At 34.1% G+C, this 23,599-nt stretch overlaps 1 protein-coding gene across 2 annotated transcripts in view; it reads left to right on the top strand.

Moving 5' to 3' along the window:
* The window catches only part of LRRC40 (leucine rich repeat containing 40), a 57,108-nt gene that overhangs the window by 15,457 nt on the left and 18,052 nt on the right, over positions 1-23,599 (top strand). Inside the window, exons 2-9 of one of the 2 annotated variants that reach the window (XM_079919269.1) lie at positions 4,491-4,672; positions 6,272-6,345; positions 7,498-7,627; positions 10,809-10,932; positions 14,526-14,668; positions 17,054-17,226; positions 21,185-21,272; positions 21,389-21,434. In XM_079919269.1, coding sequence (XP_079775395.1) covers positions 4,491-4,672; positions 6,272-6,345; positions 7,498-7,627; positions 10,809-10,932; positions 14,526-14,668; positions 17,054-17,226; positions 21,185-21,272; positions 21,389-21,434 — 960 coding nt within the window. The remainder of the gene's footprint in view (positions 1-4,490; positions 4,673-6,271; positions 6,346-7,497; positions 7,628-10,808; positions 10,933-14,525; positions 14,669-17,053; positions 17,227-21,184; positions 21,273-21,388; positions 21,435-23,599) is intronic. The other variant, XM_079919270.1, reaches the window with a different exon arrangement.

Raw genomic sequence — 23,599 nt, 5'->3', positions numbered from 1 at the left:
TACCCAATTTTAGAGAGTAAGCCCTGAGTTTTTCACCATTAAGTATATTGTTAGCTGTAGATTTTTCAAAGATACCCTTTATCCGGTTGAATGAGTTCCCTTTCATACCTAGTTTTTTGAGAGTTTTTATCTTGAATGATTGTTGAATTTTGTCAGATGCTTTTTTTTTTTTTTCATTCCTTGACAGTCATATTGTGTTACTCTTTTTCTGTTAATATGGTCAACTGCATTGATTCATTTTCAAATGTTAAAGTAGCCTTGCATTCCTTATATAAATCACTTGGTCATGGTGTTTAGATTTGGTTTTTGGTTTTTGGCTTTTTTTTCCCCCCCTTTTAATGTCTTTGATTTTGATATCAGAGTAGTGCTGGCTTTATAAAATGAGCTGGGAATTTTTCTTTCCTCTATTTTCTGAAACAGTCTGTAGAATCAGTATCATTTCTACTCTAAATGTCTGTAGAATTCACCAGTGAAGTCATCTGGGCCTGGAGTTTTCTTTGTGGGAATGTTTTAAATAGCAAGTTTAATTTCTTTGGTAGATACTATGTGCTTTATTGTGATTTATAAGAAATATATATATTTGGTCATTCAGATGACCAAAATATATTTCTCAGAGATATTTGGTCCATAGTTCCTGGCCCACAGCTCCCAAAACCCTTGGAATTTCCTGAATAATAAGAGCAATGGGAGCATTCTTTGTTATAATATTTGGTTTCTTGTCCTCAGTTCCCGAAAAACAAAAACAAAACCCCCAAAAAACTGCTTCAGAGCCATAAAAGTTAAATGGTGTCTTGTTAACAAGCCTTTAGTACCACAAGTGAGTTTATGTTAATGAAAGTGACTTGCAAAAAACACCTAAGGGTGGAGGCTGGTTGCCAGGAGAACTAACCACAGATAGAATCAGAACCAGAAACCCTGATTCTGGGGAGGAGAGAGGGGATAGAGGTTGAATCAATCACCAATGGCAAATGAGTTAATCAATCATGCCTATGTAATGAAGCCTCTGTAAAAACCAAAAAAGGAGAGGGTTCTGAGAGCTTCCACATTAGGGAACCAGTATGCTCCCATGTGCCATTGTGCCGGACCACGAGCTCTACAAGGATGGAAGCTCCCTTTTTCAGACCTTGCCCTATGTATCTCTTCATCTGGTTGTTGGTTTGTATCCTTTAATATTGTTCGTAATAAATCTGTCACTAGTGAGTAAATGGGTTTTCCTGAGTTCTGTGGGCCATTCTAGCAAATTAACTGAACCCAAGGAGGGAGTCGTGGGAACCTCTGATTTATAGCCAATTGATGAGAAGTACTGGTAATAAGCTGGGCTTGTGACTGGCCTCTGAAGTGGAAGGCAGTTTTGTGGGACTGAGCCCTTTACTTGTTGAATCTGATTCTATATCCCCTAGTAGTGTCAGAGTTGAGACACCAGGAGGGTGTCTGAGAATTGATTGTATGGGGAACAATATGCACACTGGAATTGGGTCTAGGAACCCTTTCAAAAGGCTACTCAGATTTCCTATTGCTGTTGTGCTTTTTTTTTCCCCCTTTGAGGGAATTTCTCCATATCCTCTAAGTTGTTGAATGTATGGATATAAAGTTGTTCATCATATTCCCTTATACTTTTTTTAAAAAATAAATTTATTTATTTATTTTTAGGGTCTTTGTTGCTGCACGCGGGCTTTCTCTAGTTGCAGTGAGCGGGGTGGGGGGGATACTCTTCATTGTGCACGGGCTTCTCACTGTGGTGGCTTCTCTTGTTGCGGAGCATGGATTCTAGGCACGGGCTTCAGTAGTTGTGGAACACAGGCTCATTAGTTGTGGCTCACGGGCTCAGTGTTGTAGCTCACGGGCTCTAGAGCGCAGGCTCAGTAGTTGTGCACAGGCTTAGTTGCTCCATGGCATGTGGGATCTTCCCGGACCAGGGCTCAAATCCATGTACCCTGTACTGGCAGGTGGATTCTTCACCACTGTGCCACCAGGGAAGCCCCTTCCCTTATCTTCTTAACATTTGTAAGATTGGTAGTGATATTCCCACTTTCAAAGAACTGGGTATTGGTTTTATTGCTTTTTATCTGTTACCGTATTTGTTTTCGATGTCATTGATTTCTACTCTTTTTTTGTTTACTTTGGGTTTACTTTGTTCTTTTGTATCTTCCTAAGATTGTAGTTTAGATCATTGTGATATGGGATTATATATGAGCAAGATTGGCCATGAGTTGATAACTGTTAAATGTGGGCGGTGGGTACGTGGAGCATTATTTCATTATACTATTTGTTAATTTATGTATATATTTGACATATTATATAACTTTAAAAATTACATAAAGCAAATAAATCTAACTCCATAGTAAATTTTTTTCACATTTATATGCCTATTGACATTTATTTTTTACCTGGTAGTTTCTGTTTTGTGAATTGGTAAGCTACTTTTAGGATGGCTCCACTGAATTCCTCAATAATTAGGACAATATACCTTTCAGTGGTTCTTCATATTTGTGGGGAGGGAAGAAAAGTGACATGAATCTTGGTGCTATAAACTCTTGAAGAAATTGAGATATTTCACAAACAATGGGGAAAAGAATGAGCAGTAAGTCAATGTTTATGGAAAAGCAAATTGATACATATTTAATAACAGCAGTATAGTATCAACAATTATCCATCCCGTGATAGTTCCTACAAAGACAAATTTGGTTAACCAAAATATCTGAAGTAATAATGATAAAATTGTAACATTCATTTAGTGTAGTTCATGGGTAACAGATATTTTTGTTGTGTTGTATACAAATTTCTTGTGTTCTCCACCTTCCTCCTTACAAAAAAAGATATTTTCCATTACATTGCCTTTTAAGTATAATCGTCTTAATGTACCTATGTACGTGTAGGTGTTAAGAGAAAAATATATGCACAATGCTCTACATATTTTCTTTAGGAGTAGACTTGTGCATCTCACATAGCTTCTTCCATACATTTTTTTTTAATGTTTTGTATTGTTTTGTCTTGCCTTGTTTTTTTTTTTTTTTGTCGTTCTTATACTGGAGCTTTTTGTTGGTGACCCAAACTGGTATGGCACATTTGTAACTTGTTTTTGCTTAAGGGTAACATTGATTTTTAGTCAAATACATAAATGTACCCATTTTTATTGACTCATTTGGTGTCAGTAACTTCACATGCTAGTGCTGGGCTGATGTGTGTTTCTCATTCCCACTCAGTCATCCATATCTACCCACCAAAATAATAATAACAACAGTGAAGGTACATTTTATGCTGCTTTTGTACTCAAAGAGTTGGAAAGAGTGGCTTTTGTTTCTTTGCTTTGCTTTAAAAATAAACCTCTGTGCATAAACATGGGTGGATTTTCATTCTGTTTTATTCCCATTTGCTGGGGATTCATTGATAGAAGAGTAGAGAAATGCAGATTGCTTAGGCAGAGAGAAGGGTAGGAAAGGGATCTTATAATTTATTCTAATACAAGTATAGGTACCTCATTTTTTTTGAGTGAATGGATTTCAGGAACTTTGCTTTGCTTCTGTAAAACCATTGTATTGGATTGCTTGATCTGATTGTGTCCTGAACTTGAAACTTTGACCACACCTTTCCATTTAATGTCATTTTAAAATGATAGTCAGTAACTGTAAGGCATAACCAATGGTTGCCTTGATTAATATTAGCTAAAGTTCTAGATCATACCCATATATCGTCCTACTGGTATCAAGGAATGAAGGACTATTTAAAATAGTTCTGCTATAGCACTAGAGCAAGTTAATATTTTCTGGAGCTTCAAGTGTTATAGTGATAAACCTGGACTCTTTCTGTTTAACTTGAACAGTCTTATTTGCAGTGTCAAAGGAATTGCTGTATATGCTGCAACAGAAGTAATACAATGTTGTGTGATGGGATAAGAAATAAAATTGTACGTCAGATAAAATAGAGAGCAGCTACCAGAGTCAGATATACCTTACAAATATTCACTGAGAAGCAAGACAATTTAGTTTTTCCAGGGTTTAAATCCCGTTTAGCTATATAACCCTGGGTAAATGATACATTCTCTGTGCCCCATTTTTCTCATCTGTAAAGTGAGAATAACACCTACCTTACGGAGTTGCTATGAGATATAAATGAGTTAGTTTAAATGTTGATTTCCATACGTTCTCTGTTATGGTTGCCTAATGGTAGAGTCCATTCTTTATTTGTCTTGTATATCTAACCACTATGTGCTGTGCAGGGAATGTATATAGTAAATATAGTTGAATGAAGATAAGAGTGAGATCTAATATGAAAAATACATATCCAATATTCTGTTTTGGAATAAAATCAACTTCCATTGTAATGTAGTTGGAATTCATTGCTATTTGTTTGATTTATTTGAAAGTGTTTTTTTAGTGTTTCAGAAACTTCTTTTCAGTAGATAAGCAGAATAGCTGTTATAAACATGTGTACTTAGTATCTCACCTCTTTCCCTTCTTTTTTTTTTTTTGGTTTGGTGGTGGTGGAAATAGTGCCTCAGTGTGTTTGGAGAATAAATGTGGATATCCCTGAAGAAGCTAATCAGAATCTTTCATTCAGTGCTACTGAGCGATGGTGGGAACAGACAGATTTGACCAAACTAATCATATCAAACAATAAACTTCAGTCACTTACTGATGACCTCCGACTCCTTCCTGCACTGACTGTTCTTGATGTAAGTTGACTGATTATAAATATGGATCTTCGTCTGAAGAGACTCTAAAGCTAAATTTAGGCTTTGAGTAATAGAAGACCCATGTTCAATCGGTAGAGTGCAAGGAAGAATAACAAATTACTGTGTTCGGCATAGCATAATGGTTGAGTGCAGAGTCAGAACATCAGGCTTCAAATTTTGACTCTGCCACTTGATAGCTGTGTGATCTCGGGAAGGTTACCTCTTTGTGCTTCAGTTTCCATGTTTATAAACCGAGACTGGTACTACTACCTGTTTTTAAAAATTGTTCTTTGAATTAAATGAGTTAATGCATACAGACAGAATTGGTATTTAACAAGTGGTTGCTGCTGCTCGTCTTTTTTTTAATTGCTATTATTATATATATATTTTTTTTTTTTTCCTGCGGTAAGCGGGCCTCTCACTGTTGTGGCCTCTCCCGTTGCGGAGGCTCCGGACGCGCAGGCTCAGCGGCCATGGCTCACGGGCCCAGCTGCTCCGTGGCATGTGGGATCTTCCCGGACCGGGGCACTAACCCGTGTCCCCTGCATTGGCAGGTGGACTCCCAACCACTGCGCCACCAGGGAAGCCCTATTGCTATTATTTTTATCATCATTATTATTGTCGGTGTTAAAGCAAGTATTTAATATTGTTTTGTTTTTTGGGTTTTTTTTTTGTTACTTTGGGGGGTTTTTTTGGTAACTTATCTCCAATACTGACTTGAATTATTGGGCTTAAATTTTTGTGTGTTTATTCAGGGACTATGTTGTGTTTTTTTTGTTTTTTGTTTTTTGTTTTTTTGTGGTACGCGGGCCTCTCACTGATGTGGCCTCTCCCGTTGCGGAGCACAGGCTCCAGACGCGCAGGCTCAGCGGCCACGGCCCACAGGCCCAGCCGCTCCGCGGCACGTGGGATCCTCCCAGACCGGGGCACGAACGCGCGTCCCCTAGCATCGGCAGGCGGACTCTCAACCACTGCGCCACCAGGGAAGCCCAGGGACTATGTTTTTAATCCCTAGTTGCCATGTCATGAGTAGTTTATTTCATAATCTACAGACTTCTGATATACTTTACTTAGGATCATCAAAAATCTTCCATTTCATGTCTGAAAAGTTAGATGTAGTGAGATTTCTAAAGAAGTTTTTATATTCTTCATTTGTTAAATGAATGAATTGGCATAAGTGTTCTCTTAAAGGTTCCTTGTACCTTAAAAGCATATGATTCTGTAAGAACATGAGAGAAGTCTCCCTCATTTATTTTTTGTAAATGTTGACATTAATCATACGATCAGAGGGCTGTTAGTTTCTGGCCTTGTCATCTCTCATTTGAGATTGAAGTTCCACTCAGTGAGGGGAAGTTTTTTGTTTTTTTTTTTAACTGTAGTATTTTAAAATTGATCTCTTATCACTTCATGATTTATTAGCAGCAGTTTGGTCAATTTCAAACTCCTTTTTCTTTTCTATACTCAAAACAAATTACCAATAGCCCAGCTATGCTTTTGAGCTAGAATAACGAGACTGTCATCAGAGAATATTGTACAATAGCAAAGCTCATGGTTAATTGTAAGACTAAGATATTGACTGTGTCTTTTAATAACTTTTAGATACATGATAATCAGCTGACATCCCTTCCTTCTGCTATAAGAGAATTAGAAAATCTTCAGAAACTTAATGTCAGGTAAAATTTAAACTTATTTCAGTATTGCTAGTATAAGGGTGTAAATCTAACATTCTTTAAAAATTTTTTCAAATACTTTTTCTAGCATGTAAAAAATGTTTTGTATTATCTCAGAAAGTGATTAAGCAGAATAATAATTTTAAGTTTTATTTCTCAGATTATTTTGTTTTAGAATTGCCTGCATGTTTTCTGGTTTTACAAATTTAAGGCCAGTTGATTTTTTTTTAAATACTTTTTATTTTTATGAAATAATTTTTAGTGGTTATAATGAGGAAAATTTCATGTTTTCGATATCAGTAGTTTTTAAACTTTTCTGAGGACTCCTGGAGTTCCATGGGTATGCGTCTGGTACTCACTGATAGGTACATGGGAAGCCAGGTGGCTAAGGCCCTAGCTAACTCTGTTTGCCCTTCAGTACACACTCAGACTTTCAAGAAAAATAACTGCCTTTTATGTTATATATACACAGGGGGAAAGGGATTAGGGAAGATTTAATTTAGGAGAAAAAAATGAAAAAGTTTAAGTGTTCAAAACATAGTTTGAAAAACTGGGGCTTATAAAATAGATATAAATCTATCTATCACAGCATGATAAAGTTGCAGTTTTCTGGAGTTAACTGGTTTGAGGGAGAACAACAGTTCCTCAAGTAACAGTCCTTATTTGGTGAAAAATAAGACTGGAGTTGCATATTGCATTCATCTGGACATGCCAGGCCCTCAAACAGAAATAGCTATTTTTGTCTTGAGTGCTACGTTGAAACCTAATCCCCATGTAAAATGTGACTTCATTGTAGTGTATGTATGTGCACATCTTTGTCAAAATTCTAAGCCTCATATGCAGTGTAAAAATTATAGCCCAATGTTTTCATTTATATGTAAAATCAAGTTGATTAAAAGGAACCAATCAAAAGTTCACAAATTATATGTTTGGTTAAAAATCTTTATTTCTTTGAAACTCTCAATTTGATTACATTAGATTACTGTCATTTTAATGGGTGTGTACTTTTAGGATGTAAAGTTTGTAAGTACTTAAAATTAGTAACCTTACTTCATTTTTTTTAATGAGCCCAGGTAGTCGATTAGCAAAAATGCCTTTATAAATATTTATTGTGTTGTCACGAAATTGTTCAGCATTTGTTTTATCAATCAATAGCCATAACAATCTGAAAATGCTCCCTGAAGAAATTACAAATCTAAGAAACCTGAAGGGCCTATATCTCCAGCATAATGAACTAACTTGCATACCAAGGGGATTTGAACAACTTTCCAACTTAGAAGATTTAGTAAGTTTTGATTTTGCAATATTTATATAATTTGGGGCTGGTGGGATTTTTTATTAGGCTGAAAAATTGGATGTATGATTGAAATCATGGTTACATGGGCAGCTGATTGTATGACTAGATTATCAGAAACAGTGAATTACAATTAGAATGCTAACTTAGTAATTGTAAATTTGATTTTCTTATGTTTTTCTTATGAAGGAAATCACCTTAGATTTTAATTTAGGAATAGAGTTTGGGAAAGGAGCCATTGAGGATGACTTTGTTATTCAGAGGCTTTTATGGCTTAGTAAAATAGAGGAAAGGTGTTTTTAGCGTATACCAATTCCCTTTTTTATCTCCATTTTCATTTCCTCCTCTGTAGCCCTTATGGCTCTTTTGTCCTCTGAGTGTCCAGATAATGCCTTCAGGGCCTGTTTTTTCTACCCTATTTTTCAAAATGGCCATATTTCTTGGTAAAAATTTTTATTCTATCCATTTCACATCTTAAATAGAGATAACCATAAAGCAATGCAAATATTATTTTAGTCATATTGTTAAGAATAATACAAACAATAGGCACTTTGCTATACCTATAGCATATTACTATATTTGCTATACATATAGTAGATTACATATTACTTTGCTATACACATAGCAAAGTAGATAGTTTTATCCCCATTACTGATAAGAAACTAAGACTTGTAAAAAAAAAAAAAAAGTAACTCATCCAAAGTCATATAACTAATATGTAAGGAATTTAGGAATTTAACATAAAATAATCTGACTTCAGAGTGTATCCTTTTTTTTGTTCCCCCACTTTACCACGGAAGAAGTAAGGCTCTACTGTAAGGTATCCTATCTGAAAGACTTCAGTTGTATTCGATCAGATGTTCTAATATAAATCTCTACTCCACATAGTTATTTCATGTTACATTCTTGTTCTAGTCACAATTACATGTTTTGAAAAACTCATTAGTCATTTTAGCCTTAAAGTTTATTTTTTGTTCAAGGAAAAATTGCTTCTTTTACTTATTTTTTCTTGATATTTCACCCATCTGCACCAGTGCTTGAAATCAAAATACATACTCTCTTCAACCATTTCTTCAGTAGCTCTTTGTTTTTCAATCTGATCAGATTGGAAATAAGGTTTGGAAAGTAAAAGGCATAGGTAGGTGAAATGAGTGGTAAAGGAAGGAGCCATCAGATTTCCTTATAAAATTTGCTGGTAAAAGATAGCAATTGATTTAAAAAAAAAAAAAACAAAAGCCTAGTAGAAAGCTTAAAGGAAACCTAATAAACTTTCTTTATGGGTTCCCAGATAGTCACTGCATAATGAAAGGATGCTTCAGCTGAGAACTGTGTTCTTAAGGACTCATTAGCAAATAAATCATAAATTGAGCAACAATATATTAAAACATTAAAAGTATAAGATCTATAATAATTTAAGCCAATAATATTTCTTAAAGTTATATAAAAACTGCTTAACACAATGGTACTAAATAAATAATGAAGAAATGACTTAGCATAAATAATGATTAATTTATATGCACTGTACTTATTTTGTATCTAATTTAGTCATTAACTGCAGTAATTAAATATTTATTAGCAATTCTGTTGTTCTGGGTTCTTTAAAACTTATTAAGAATTTGTGAATCTTTTCTTTATCAGAAACTTTTTTTTATTTTTACCTTTTGATATTGGAATAATTTTAGATTTACAGAAAAGTTGTAAAGATAGTACAGAGAGATCCCATATACCCTTCAGCCACCTTAATGGGCGAACATTTTTTTTTTTTTTTTTTTTTTTTTTTTTTTGGCGGTACACGGGCCTCTCACTGCTGTGGCCTCTCCCATTGTGGAGCGCAGGCTCAGCAGCCATGGCCCACGGGCCCAGCCGCTCCGCGGCATGTGGGATCTTCCCAGACCGGGGGACGAACCCGTGTCCCCTGCATCGGCAGGCGGACTCTCAACCACTGCGCCACCAGGGAAGCCCTAATGGGCGAACATTTTACTTAACTATGGGATATTTGTAAAAACTAAGAAATTAACATTTGTACAATATTGCTAACTAAACTACAGATTTTATATTTTCCCAGTTTTTCCACTAATGTCCTTTTTTTTTGTTCCAGGATCCAATCCAGAATACTACATTGCATTTAGTGTCAGTAACTTTTGATATTACTAAATATTTATTTATTAGTAATCTGTTGATTCTTAGACCTTAGAGTATTTGGGTTGTATATTATTATATTGATGTTGTAGATTATGATAATATGTTATTTTATGTTATTATAATAACAGTATGTTTTAAAAAATACACTGATCTAGCATTTTTCCTTTTTCTATCTTAATTTATTTGGAGTTACAGTTGTTTAACGTTAGACTAAATCATAGTCTTCAGAGAACAGTTCCTCTAAGTCATTTTTTTCTTATTCATTGTTGCCACTTGCCTTACCTAACAGTTTGATGATAGCTGGTGTAGTACTTATATCTGATTTGAATGTTGTAAGAAGAATACCTGATTCATAACATTGTCTTTTAAAGGAAGTTTCAAAAAAATATTCTGTCATAAAAGACAAAACAGAAACAAAGACTTAAAGCAACATCAAGGTATAGAGATTAATTAGGCAAGCTTGAATGAGTGAAAACTAGAGAGTAGAGTAGACTTCTGTACTTAAAGCAGACTTGCTGAGGTCAGCAGAACCAAGAGGGAATATTTTTTTCCTCCCAAATTAAAATGGCCATTTTTTTTCAGCTTACTTTTTTTTCCTTCCAAGAATTTTTCTTTCTTGCAAAGATGTTTTTCATTTCATATTACAATTTAACGATACAGTTTGCCTGATTTATCATAGGTACTCAACAAATATTGGATGAAAAAATAGATTTTTTTTTTTGAAAACATGATAACATGGTACAGCATGACTTAATATTAACAGAAACCTTTGTGTAAAATATTTTTGAAGTCAGAATTCATTTTAATTCCTCTCTGCTACATTATTAGGCACATAGTAGGCCCACAGAGTATATTGAGGTAATGAATGATGATCTGTGAAATTGTCAGTGAATGAGAGTTACAAAACATATCATCTGTAAATAGTTTTTTTAATGTTGCAATGCCCTCAAAATTCTGAAACTCCCCTTAGGGATACTTTCTTTTTTTATTTACTTGTTCATTCATTCACTTTGTCTTTCTCTTTTTAAAGGATCTTTCGAACAATCGTCTTACAACTGTTCCTGCTAGTTTTGCATCTCTGTCCAGCCTGCTGCAACTCAATCTTTCCAGTAATCAACTGAAGAGTTTGCCTGCAGAAATAAGTGGAATGAAAAGTAAATCTCCTCTATTTTAAAAAATAAAAAAATTTGAAGTTGGTGCAACTTACATTTAAAAAAATATTTCTTTTTATAGTTAGTTACAGAGAAGCAAAATAATAGATTTTATGGTGGTAAATGCAAATAATAACAACTAGTCAGATTTTCTCCAGGCCATTGTAGTCTAGCAACTTTGTAAAGAATTACCACCAGGGGACTTCCCTGATGGTTCAGTGGGTAAGACTCTGTGCTCCCAATGCAGGGGGCCCGGGTTCAATCCCTGGTCGGGGACCTAGATCCCGCATGCATGCCGCAACTAAGAGTTCACATGCCGCAACTAAGAAGTCCGCATGCTGCAACTAAGAGTCTGCATGCCACAACTAAGATCCTGTGTGCCACAACTAAGACTCGGTGCAGCCTAAATAAATACATAAATAAATAAATAATAAAACAAAACAATAAAAAAAAAGAATTACTGCCAAAACAATACTTTGGCATATCAAAAGGAGAAAAAGAAAATAAGATTATAAATTGTGGTAATATTGTATACCTGAGAAATTGATTAAAGTTTTGAGCTATTCTATCTCTTCATTCATTTTATTCAACATTTACGAAGAGGTCATTCCCCTTTCCTAGGTGATGCCACCGATGATACATGGTTATATTATTACTGTATCCTCCTTGAGGTCCATAAGTAATAATGTCAAGAGATAGTCTAGTTTTGCCCAAATTGTCAATTCTTTTTAAAAAAAAAGTTAAAATTTAGTGGTTCCATTAAAGTTTACCATTGAACCATTATGTTTGGTGTATTGTAGAACTAATATTAAGGGATAAAAAAACTGAAGGTACGTTTCAGTACCTTTTAAGTAAGTATACTTAATCATGTTAGAATTCTTGATTTAGAGTCCAAAATCTTCATAGTGATTTTTTTTTTTTTTTGTCTAAAGGCAAACTATTATTATTTCTTAGTTGATGACCACACTGTGTCAGCTATAGACCTTACTACTCTTTTTTGCTAATCATATATGAGCCTTTTCATTTTTTTAAAACTCCCTTTTGTGGAGGAAGTCATAGATGTGATTTCGTACAGTTGATTACAGATTATTTTGCAGTGAACTTGTACAATTGTGCTGTTTGACTTTTTAAAAAATTAATGTATAATTGACTAACAATATTATATTATTTCAGGTGTATAAGATAGTGATATTTTTATACATTACAAAATGATCACTGCTGTTTTACTTTAGATTAATGGTTATTTGTAATTTATAACAGGAATGCATAAATTAAATCTGCCATAAATTGAATTGACATTTCAGGGGAGCCTTTAGTTGTGATACCAGTAGTTGACTCTGCTTGCCTTCGCCATTTTCAATAAAGGTATCAGAAAGTAGAGCTAAACATAAAATATGATATCTGGAGTGCATATGTAAGCATTTTTTTTTCACAAATTGAGTAGAAATATTGAGAGAGAGAAGCAAATATTGAAGTCAATAGAAAAATACTTTGAACTTACAGCAGTTTTTCTAATATACTATATAATTATGCTCAGATGCTTTCTGTCCTTCAGCCATGACAATGCTACTTTTAAGCTATCACCAGTAGGACATTTAGTTATTATTTCACTATTCATGATGAGATTCCAAGAACAGTATCTAACATTTGCATGGTTCTTTGTAACTCAGAATACTTTTAAATATATTATTTTGCTGCCACAATAGTTCTACAAGTTAGTATGGATGCATATTATTTACATTTTAAAGATTCAGAAAAAAAAAGATTCAGAAACCTAGGCTTAGAAATTATGTAGTAAATTGTAGAGCCAGCGTTTGCATCTTCTTACTCCATCCCCATTGCTCTTTTTCACTTTTACTATTCATATTTTTAAATTTTTTATTGAAGTATCATTGATTTACAATGTTGTGTTAATTTCTGCTGTACAGCAAAGTGATTCAGTTATACATATATAAACAATCTATTTTTTTTAAATAGATCTTTACTGGAGTATAATTGCTTCACAATACTGTGTTAGTTTCTGTTGTACACCAAAGTGAATCAGCCATATGCATACATATGTCCCCATATCCCCTCCCTCCCATCCTCCCTATTCCACCCCTCTAGGTCATCGCAGAGCACGAAGCTGATCTCCCTGTGCCATGCTACTGCTTCCCACCAGCTAACTATTTTACATTTGGTAGTGTATATAAGTCGATGCTACTCTCACTTCACCCCAGCTTCCCCCTCCCACCCCGTGTCCTCAAGTCCATTCTCTATGTCTATGTCTTTATTCCTGCCCTGCAACTAGGTTCATCAGAACCAATTTTTTTTTTTTTTTAGATTCCATATATATGCGTTAGCATACAGTATTTGTTTTTATCTTTCTGACTTACTTCACTCTGTAGGACAGAGTCCATCCACCTCCCTTTCTTCTATGTACTGCTTCTATTCTCAATCACGCTCTTAGATGGAAACACTTGTGAAAGCTAGTTTCTAAATTTAAAACAAACTTGCTTTATAGAATTTATTGGATCTAGGGTAGATCAGATTGTGACATTTTTCTCAGTGATCTAGCCAAATAATACATAAATTATTATAAGTTGAAAGTAGTACTATTAAATTTGTTTTGGAAAGCAGTTAACGTCTTTAAACAATGAAAGAAGTAGTCTAAGGCAGTACATCAATTCAGTCTTGAATTATGTTAAAATTGACAGGCTCAAAGTACAGGGAAAAAAAGTTGTAAAATGCATATTGTCTATTCAAACTATAGGGTTGAGAATATATAGTGGAAAATATATGGTGGCCATTGTAAGTGGAAGAATCTGTAGTATGGATTAGGGAGAAAACTGCTTATTAAAGTCTTAAGAGAAAGAAGACCTTTACTTTTTTTCCATTTTTGTTTTCTGTTCTGCCTTTTAAGAAAGATCCAGGAAGTGAGAGAGATGCTACAAGTGAAAACATTCTTCTTGAGCTATCTTATACCTTCTTATCAAGAGTGTTAGCTAAGGTGTTAGCAAAAGAATGTAACTTAAAAAAATTAGAAGAAGAAAGGAAGGAAAGAAGACAGGGAGAGAGGCAGTATGAGTAGATGAAAGAATAAGAGGGAATACATAGAAATCCATGGGTTTTTGACAGAACATCAGTTGCCTATTTTAAATACAGATGTGTCTAAGCTACCACTGGCCAGAGTTACTTGACATTCTTTCATACGAGTAGTATGCTTGTATGTTTACCTTAAACTTTTTCTTTTTAAAGATGTATAATTACTGAGGGAAATAATCTCATAGTATATAGTTTATATATTTTAGCATACTTTAAAGGAGTACTAGAGTACTTTGTTTTTTAAATCTTTACAAAGATGACCTGAACTATTATTAAACATTGATTTTAATATCATTGTTTCTCTTTAATTATAACTAAATAAAAACATTTTTAGTTTACATTTATGTAATTCAATGGTATTCTAGGATTCTTGATTATTATAGCAGTATAGAACATCACAGGTTTGTAAGTCCTCATGATTACTTACACATTCTTTGAATGTATATACAATTATAAACCAGTATTTTTTCTCTATTAAAATATCTTTGTGTTTCACTAAATATATATTACAGGATTAAAGCATTTGGATTGTAATTCAAATCTCTTGGAAACTATACCTTCTGAGTTGGCTAGCATGGAATCACTAGAATTGCTTTATTTGCGGAGGAATAAATTACGTTTTCTACCGGAATTTTCTTCTTGTAAATTATTAAAGGTACTATTTAGTTGATTATTAAATACCTATACATTTTCTGAAAGTTAATCCTGAAAATGAAATTTTAAATGTATTTTACATTGAGAATATGTATTAGTTATGTGTTATTTTTTCCTGTATTCCTGTTTTTCAGAATTTTAATGACTAAATATATTAATGGTATTGTTAATAATAGATTTTTTTAAAAAAAAGCAGTAATCAATTTTAAAAATAAGAATTTGTCCATTTCATCTGCAGAGTAGTTTATAACTGGAGAAGTAGTAGATGATGAGGCTTACAGAGTAAGTTGGGACCATAGTGCAGGAAACCTGGAATACCAGGAATGAATACGTATCTAATTCTATAAGTTGCCAGCTCATGTTTACCTCATCATAAAGTCTGTTTAAAATTAATTACTTTTTTTGGTATTAAGTATATAGCATTAACATTGTATTTAAATTTGCTATGCTTTGCTTTTCTGTATGTATACTTTTATGCACTAGTGTTGAGTTTGTTTTGTTTTTTGTTTGTTTTTCTGAGTATAGTTGCTTTACAATGTTGTGTTCCTTTCTGCTGTACAGCGAAGTGAGTCAGCTATATGTGTGCATATATCTGCTCCCTCTTGGACCTCTCTCCCAGCGCCCCCACCCCGTCACACCCATCTAGGTCATCACAGAGCACCAAGCTGAGCTCCCTGTGCTATACAGCAGGTTCCCACTAGCTATCAGTTTTACACATGGTACTGTGTATATGTCAATACTAATATCCCAATTTGTCCCCCCATCCCCCTCTGTCCACACGTCCATTTTCTATGTCTGCGTCTCTATTCCTGCCCTGCAAATAGGTTCATCTCTACCATTTTTCTAGATTCCACACACATGCGTTAATATACAATACTTGTTTTTTTCTTCTTGACTTACTTCACTCTGTATGACAGACTCTAGGTCCATCCACCTCACTACAAATAACTCAGTTTCATTCCTTTTTATGGCTGAGTAATATTCCATTGTATATATGTACCACATCTTCTTTATCCATTCATCTGTTGATGGACATTTAGGTTGCTTCCATGTCCTGGCTATTGTAAATAGTGCTGCAGTGAATATTGGGGTACATGTGTCTTTTTGAATTATGGTTTTCTCAGGGTATATGCCCAGTAGTGGGATTGCTGGGTCATATAGTAGTTCAATTTTTATTTTTTTAAGGAATCTCTCCATACTGTTCTCCATAGTGGCTGTATCAATTTACATTCCCACCAACAGTGCAAGAGGGTTCCCTTTTCACCACACCCTCTCCAGCGTTTATTGTTTGTAGATTTTTTTTGATGATCGCCATTCTGACCCGCGTGAGATGATACCTCATTGTAGTTTTGATTTGCATTTCTCTAATAATTAGTGACGTTGAGCATCTTTTCATGTGCCTCTTGGCCATCTATCTGTATGTCTTCTTTGGAGAAGCGTCTATTTAGGTCTTCCGCCCATTCTTTGATTAGGTTGTTTGTTTTTTTAATATTGAGCTGCATGAGCTGTTTGTATATTTTGGAGATTAATCCTTTGTCAGTTACTTTGTTTGCAAATACTTTCTCCCTTTCTGAGGGTTGTCTTTTCGTCTTATTTATTGTTTCCTTTGCTGTGCAAAAGCTTTTAAATTTAACATCATACACAAAAATAAACTCAAAATGAATTAAAGACCTAAATGTAAGACTGAACACTATAAAACTCTTGGAGGAAAAAATAGGCAAAACACTCTTTGACATAAATCACAAAAAGATCTTTTTTGACCCACCCTCTAGAGTAATGAAAATAAAACAAAAATAAACATATGAGACCTAATTAAACTTAAAATCTTTCGCACATAAACAAGAGTTACTTTTAAACAGAATGGTGACAATGATATAAATAACTGAAAAAGTTATCATTTAATAAGATTAATTATCTGATAATCTTAGATTCTGCTAGTGAGAAATCAGTATATATAATAATCACTAATAAAAATGTTGAGTAACAAACATTTATTATAATATAAATAACTTTTTAAATTTGTACTGATTTGTTTTAAAACTTTAATTTTTTATCAGTATAGTTCTTGGATTTGTGTTTTTATTAATTCTATAAATGTAACTACTAAATCATTTCTCTGCTTTGGTTTTATAAACTTTGAACTTTCTTCCAGTTTAAACCTTTAATTAATTTTTAAATTACTAGGAAATTTTTGAAAATTTTCCTTTTTGTCATTTTTCTTTAACTGTAAGATTACTTAAATATAATTTAAAATTTAAGCATCTTAGTAATTAGAAAATTTTCCATGTATTTTTCAATGATTTGAAATCAAGATTTCGATTTTATTTTCATTATCTAGTATAAAGTTGAATACAGAAATACACATGATTGATCTTTGCTTTTGTAGGAATTACATGTAGGTGAAAACCAGATTGAAATGTTAGGGGCAGAACACCTTAAGCATCTGAATTCTATCCTTGTGCTAGACCTGCGAGATAACAAGTTAAAATCTGTTCCAGATGAAATTACACTCCTGCAATCTTTGGAAAGGCTTGACCTAAGCAACAATGATATTAGTAGGTAAGTTTAAAGTTGGAATGAATAAGAAATCATGTCTGTATTTGGTTGTAATTCATAAGTTACAAAAGCATGTAGAGATCTCTTTTGTAAATCAAATTCAATAACTGTTTATTGAGTAGGTATCATGTGTAGACCTACAAAGATTTTGTTCTTGGCAGCAAGCTTAATATGCTAATGGAATCAGTTACTCCAACTCGCTGGGACACAAACTCTACGAATAACTCCTAGATCAGTGCCTGGGTACATAGAAGCTGCCTGATAAATATTTGTTGAATTTGTTAAATGACGTAAAGCCGTGGGAGAGATACGAAATACTTTGGGGGTTTAAAGGAGATACAGGAATCACAATTTATTGAGAAGAATCAGGGCAGACTTTGTGGAAGAAGTAAAATTTTTAGATGATATTATAGAACTGGGACCAGGGTGAAGCAAGTTAATTGCCTAGAGCACAAAATTTAAATGTACTCACAGGGTCTTGCCTCATTATAGTCCTATCATGTGATCTCTGAAGGATGACCACTATTTTCAAGTGCATGCATAAGGTGGTCATTTGGCTGGAGCAAACTGCACAAACAAAGCTCTGAAAGTTTAGAAAATAAATTGTAAGTATGTATAGAAAGAACAGCAAGGAATCGAGTTGAGATGGTAGGGTGCACGAAAGGAGATTGTGAGAATTTAGGTCTTGAAAGATAAGTTGAGGCCATGTGAAAGAGGTCCTTAAAATGCCTGTGAAGAGCCAGTTTTCATTAATTAAGAGGTGGGGAGATTAAGAACAAAACCAACTTGATTGTAATCTCATTAAAAATAAATTGGTGATAGTGGGTCAGATACTTCAGATAGGAGTGGTTTTGTAGATGGGAATTCTAAAAAATTCTATTAATCTAATAATGGTCACTAGGGAGCACTTGATATATCCAATTTACTGAGTTGACAACTTTGTAGATTTCTCTCATGTAATAAGGACCTAAACTGTAGTGACAATGGGAATAGAAAGAAGAGGAAAGATGTGAAAGGTGTGATGAGTTAGAATAAGTAGTATTTAGCAATTGATTGTGTTGGAGCTGCAGAGGAAGAGGGTAGTGAGCAAAGAATCATAAGGAGTTATAAAGTCATAATATTTAGAGATGGAATTATTTTACAGATACATTAAAAAAAGACTCAGACTCACCTAGGATTGTATGCCAGTTAGGTGTCTGAAGTTTTATGTTTGGATGTCAGACACATGGTTCGCTCTTCACAGAAGGAGAAAGGTTAAGCAAGGTAGACTTTCTTCTATGTGTATATTTCAATAACTTTTTAAAAATCAAAATTGTTTTCACAATGTACATATGGCATATGGTACATCTTTTTATTTTATTTTATTTATTGTTTCTGGCTGCATTGGGTCTTCGTTTCTGTGTGCGGGCTTTTCTCTAGTTGCGGTGAGTGGGGGCTACTCTTGGTTGCAGTGCGTGGGTGCATTGCGGTCTCATTGCGGTGGTGTCTCTTGTTGTGGAGCATGGGCTCTAGGCGTGTGGGCTTCAATAATTGTGGCTCGCAGGTTCTAGAGTGCAGGCTCAGTAGTTGTGGTGCATTGGCTTAGTTGCTCCATGGCATGTGCATGTGGGATCTTCCTGGACCAGGGCTTGAACCCATCTCCCCTGCATTGGCAGGCGGATTCTTAACCACTGCGCCACCAGGGAAGCCCCATATGGTACATCTTGACCATAGATTTGAATGCTTGGACAGTGACCATTCTTTCCACTCACTTCTCTTTATGACAGAATTAATAAGTGACCTGGATATTCCTAAAAGTACTTATAACTAATGAATGAAATAATCGCTTGCCTCATAAGTATTGACACATACATTTTTCCCCATAACGGTCTTATTTTGGCTACTACGTGAAAGCAGCAGAAAGCAAATATTTAAAACCAAAACAATGACAAATAATATTAAATAAATAGAGTAATGGGTACAAATATTTCTGATATATATGTTTCTCTTTCTCCAGAGCTCTGGATATAAAGTGTGTATATATCACAGGGCCTAGAACATAATGAAACTTATAAGTATTTTCCTTCCTTTCATCTGATCTCATACTTCCTAGATATTAGACCATTCTATGCATTTTTTACCCCTCCAAAATCTCCTCTAACTAAAATATTGATTCCTTGCAATGCTACCAGAGTAATTTTTATAAAGTACAAATTATCAGGTTGTTCTTCTACTAAAAAACTTTGATGATTCTCCATTCTTACAGCACTGTTTCCCAAATATGGCTATGTATCAGAACCCCATGAGAAGCTTTAAGAAAAAATGCAGATACTGAGGCAACAATGAATCAGAATTTTTAACAATGGAACCTTAGAATTGTTTTGGGTTTTATTTTTAAAAATTCCTAGGAGATTTTGATGCGTCTGGTTTTCCATCCAGCAGTTGGGAATCACTGTCTTGAAAGATAACGTCCAGAATTTTTAGTGTAACAGCCAAGTACATCTCACAGTCAGACTTCATTCATTCTCTTTGTCATCTTTCACTCCCACAGGTATCCTACTCTGACAACACTGAACTGCAAATGTACTGACTTTTTCTTCATTTTCTTTACCTTAGAATGCCCTTTTCCTGCCTGACTGCCTGATGGAATTCCATTCTTTTTAAGCCCAAATCCAGGCTTTGCTATTCCCTTCTCCCTCTACTCCCCTTGCTAATTTCTACTTCTGTACTCTCAGAGCAACTTCACTTGTTTAGCACTTGCCTTATTACATATATATATATATATATATATATATATATAAAAAAATATATTCATTTGTTGATGTATAATCTACATACAGTAAAATCTACCAATTAAAATATACAATTTGATGATTTTTGACAAATGTATGTAATTGTATAACCATTGTTACAGTCATGAAGAACATTTCTGTTTCCCTAAATTCTCCTCGTACCCTTTGCAGTCAATCCCCTTTTCATATCCCCAACCCCTAGCAACCAGTGATGTGCTCTGTCACTGTAGTTATGCCTTTTAAAAATATCATATAAATGAAATCATAGCATATAGTTTTTGTGTCTGTCTTTTTTCTTGTAGTATAAAGCTTTTGTGATTCATTCATGTGATTTTGTGTATCAATAGTTTATTCATTTTTATTGCTGAGTGTTATTTCATTATACAGATATACCACAATTTATTCATCTCTTCACTAGTTAGTTGATGGATGTTTGGATTACTTTCAATTTTCTAACTATTGTGAATATTCATGTAAGTCTTTGGTTGGACATTATTTTCATTTTTCCTGGGTAAATATGTAGGAGTGGGATTGCTTAGTTGTATGGTGAGTGTATGTTTAACTTGAAAAAACTCCACTTTCTCGAGTGGCTGTGCTATTTTATATGCTCACCAGCAACATAAGATAATTCCTATATTTTGGTTAGCCATACATGTGTCCTTTTCCTTTGTTCAACTAAAAATTTTTTAAGGGAAAGTTCTTGAAATCCCTATACCAATGCCTAGTATATTATAGATGCTTAATAGATTTTGAGATTTAATATTTACGTGTATAAACTGGTTATCTTTTTGTGTACCAAAGATAAAAATTACTTTCCTTACTGAATGAAAATATGAATTATGCAATTGAAAATTATTCTTTCTCATTTTTTTCAATTAGGAAATATTTTATTTGCTTACATTTACTTTTTGACACTGGATACAATTTAGCAAATGTTTTATAGCTCACATTCTTTTTTTAGTAATCACAATATGATAGTATCGAAACAAATCTCTCTCTTTTTTTTCTTTTTAAACATGTTTGGCGTCTATTTTGAGAGGAAATATTTTAGGTCTAAATTACTTAGGCTTTCTTTGACACTATTTTATGGTGTATAGTTTGTCATATGTTAGTTTTATAATCTACTTATAATCTGGTTGAATTATACTTACCCTTAATGTCTTCCTTGAAATCAATTTAATCTTTTGTAGTCTGCCCTGTTCATTGGGAGAACTTCATTTGAAATTCCTGGCACTAGAAGGAAATCCTTTGAGAACGATTCGAAGAGAAATTATAAATGTAAGCATATTTAGAATTCAGTGCTGGTTTTTAAATTTTATATTGAAACATACACGTTGATCTATAAAACTGCAGTGTATGTCTTGGTGAATATGTCTTTCTCCCCACATTTTCAGAAAGGAACCCAAGAAATCTTAAAATATCTACGAAGCAAGATTAAAGGTACTTTTCTATTTTCTCCCATATTTTGAAGGATAACATGAAAAGTGGTAAAGAGTTAATAGTATATAAATTTATATGTATTTTTGGTATAAATATTTAGAGAAAATGCTCCCTGGCAGGTGTGGCTCTAATTCTGAATCCACTAGGCCATAAATATGCTGAAATTATTTAAAAAATCATTAAATTCACAATAATACTGTTCTATCCTTAATCTCTTTGAGTTGTGTTATACTGTAGCAATTAGAAAATATAAAAAAAGATTCTGTAAGCACCTAATGCTTTACCTTTGAAAAAAGAGCAAAACTTGACTATTATGGTATAATATAAGGGTTCTGTTGACTGGGAAGTATATTAACAGGCATTTGAATATATGCTGCATTCATAGTTTTGGTAAGTTCTGACAAAAATAAAGACAAAACACATTTTTTAGGATATGCTAATTTAGCACAAACATGCACCAAAATAAAAATTACCATAAATTTAATTTTTAATGTTTCACTAAAATTGTGATTTATTCCAGTTTTTATTTCATGTATGTTATTGTAGCACACACTACATTTAGAACATTAAGAAAAAAATTTTTTGTGCCAGTGTAATGCTGAATAACAAAGCACTCCAAAACGTAGTGGCTAAATACAGTAGCTATTAATTTAGCTCACAACTCTTGGTTATGCACAGCCTAGTCTAGCACCATATTGTCAGTCAGTAGATGTTAAATAAATAAGATAGTTGTATACTTAAGTAATTTATATTTTCCACTTTGCCCTTCAAATAAATTGACATAATTTTCTAAGACTCTCATTTTCTGACAATCAGAGAGTGTCCTTTTTTCTCCAGATATACTTTCTCCTCAAGAAAGATTGATTATTCTGATATAAATCAGTTAGAAGTCATGTCAGAATAATTAGAAAAAATTTTAAAGCCTTTTTTTTAGACTAGTTTAAGGTTTACAACAAAATTGAGAGGAAGGTACAGAGATTTCCCATATGTCCTCTGCCTGCACACATATACCCTCCCCCAGTATCAGCAACACTCACCAGAATAGTACATTTTTTACAAAGGATGAGCCTACATTGACACATCAAAATCACCCCAGGTGCATAGGTACCTTAGGGTTCACTCTTGGTGTTGTACATTCTATGGGTTTGAACAAATGTATAATGCCATGTATTCATCATTGTAATATACAAAGTATTTTCACTGCTGTAAAAATCCTCTGTGATCTGCCTATTAATCCGCCCTCCCCCCGACAATCCCTGCCATCCCTGACAACCACTGATCTTTTTCTTGTCTCTATATTTATGTCTTTTCCAGAATGTCGAATAATTGGAATCATACAGTCTGTTACCTTTTCAGATTGACTTCTTTCACTTAGTATTATGCATTTAAGCTTCCCTCACGTCTTTTTAAGGCTTGATAGCTTATTTCCTTTTAGCACTGAATGATATTTCACTGTCTGTACATACCACAGTTTATCTACTCACCCACCTACTGCAAGACGTCACGGTTGCTTCGAAGTTTTGACAGTTATGAATAAAGCTGCTATTGTTTTTTGGGTTTTGTGGGGTTTTTTTGCAGTACGCGGGCCTCTCACTGTTGTGGCCTCTCCCGTTGCGGAGCACAGGCTCCGGATGCACAGGCTCAGCGGCCATGGTTCAAGGGCCCAGCCGCTCCTCGGCATGTGGGATCTTCCCTAACCAGGGCACGAACCCGTGTGCCCTGAATTGGCAGGTGGACTCTCAACCACTGCGCCACGAGGGAAACCCAAAGCTGCTATTTTGCATATGGATGTCCCATTGTTTCAGCATCATTGTGAAAAAGACTATCTTTGCCTTTGTATATTCCATTGTATTACCTTTGCTCCTTTGTCAAAGATCAGCTGACTACATTTATGGCGGTCTCTTTATGGATTGTCTATTCTGTTCATTGATCTCTTTGTTCTTTTACCGTATCACACTGTCTTGATTACTGTCTTTAAGTTGGATAGCATCAGTCTTCCAATTTTGTTCTTCTCTTTCAATACTATGTTTCCTATTCTGGCTCTTTTGCCTCTCCATATAAACCTTAGAATCAATTTGTTGATACTGACAAAATAACTTGCTGGGTTTTTGATTGGAATTACATTGAATATATAGATCAAATAGGGAAGAAATGACATCTTGACA

This window comes from Stenella coeruleoalba (assembly GCF_951394435.1).
Source record: "Stenella coeruleoalba genome assembly, chromosome: 1".
Lineage (NCBI taxonomy): Eukaryota > Metazoa > Chordata > Mammalia > Artiodactyla > Delphinidae > Stenella > Stenella coeruleoalba.
Note: the sequence above shows the minus strand (reverse complement) of the source record. Positions and strands in the feature narration are given on the sequence as shown.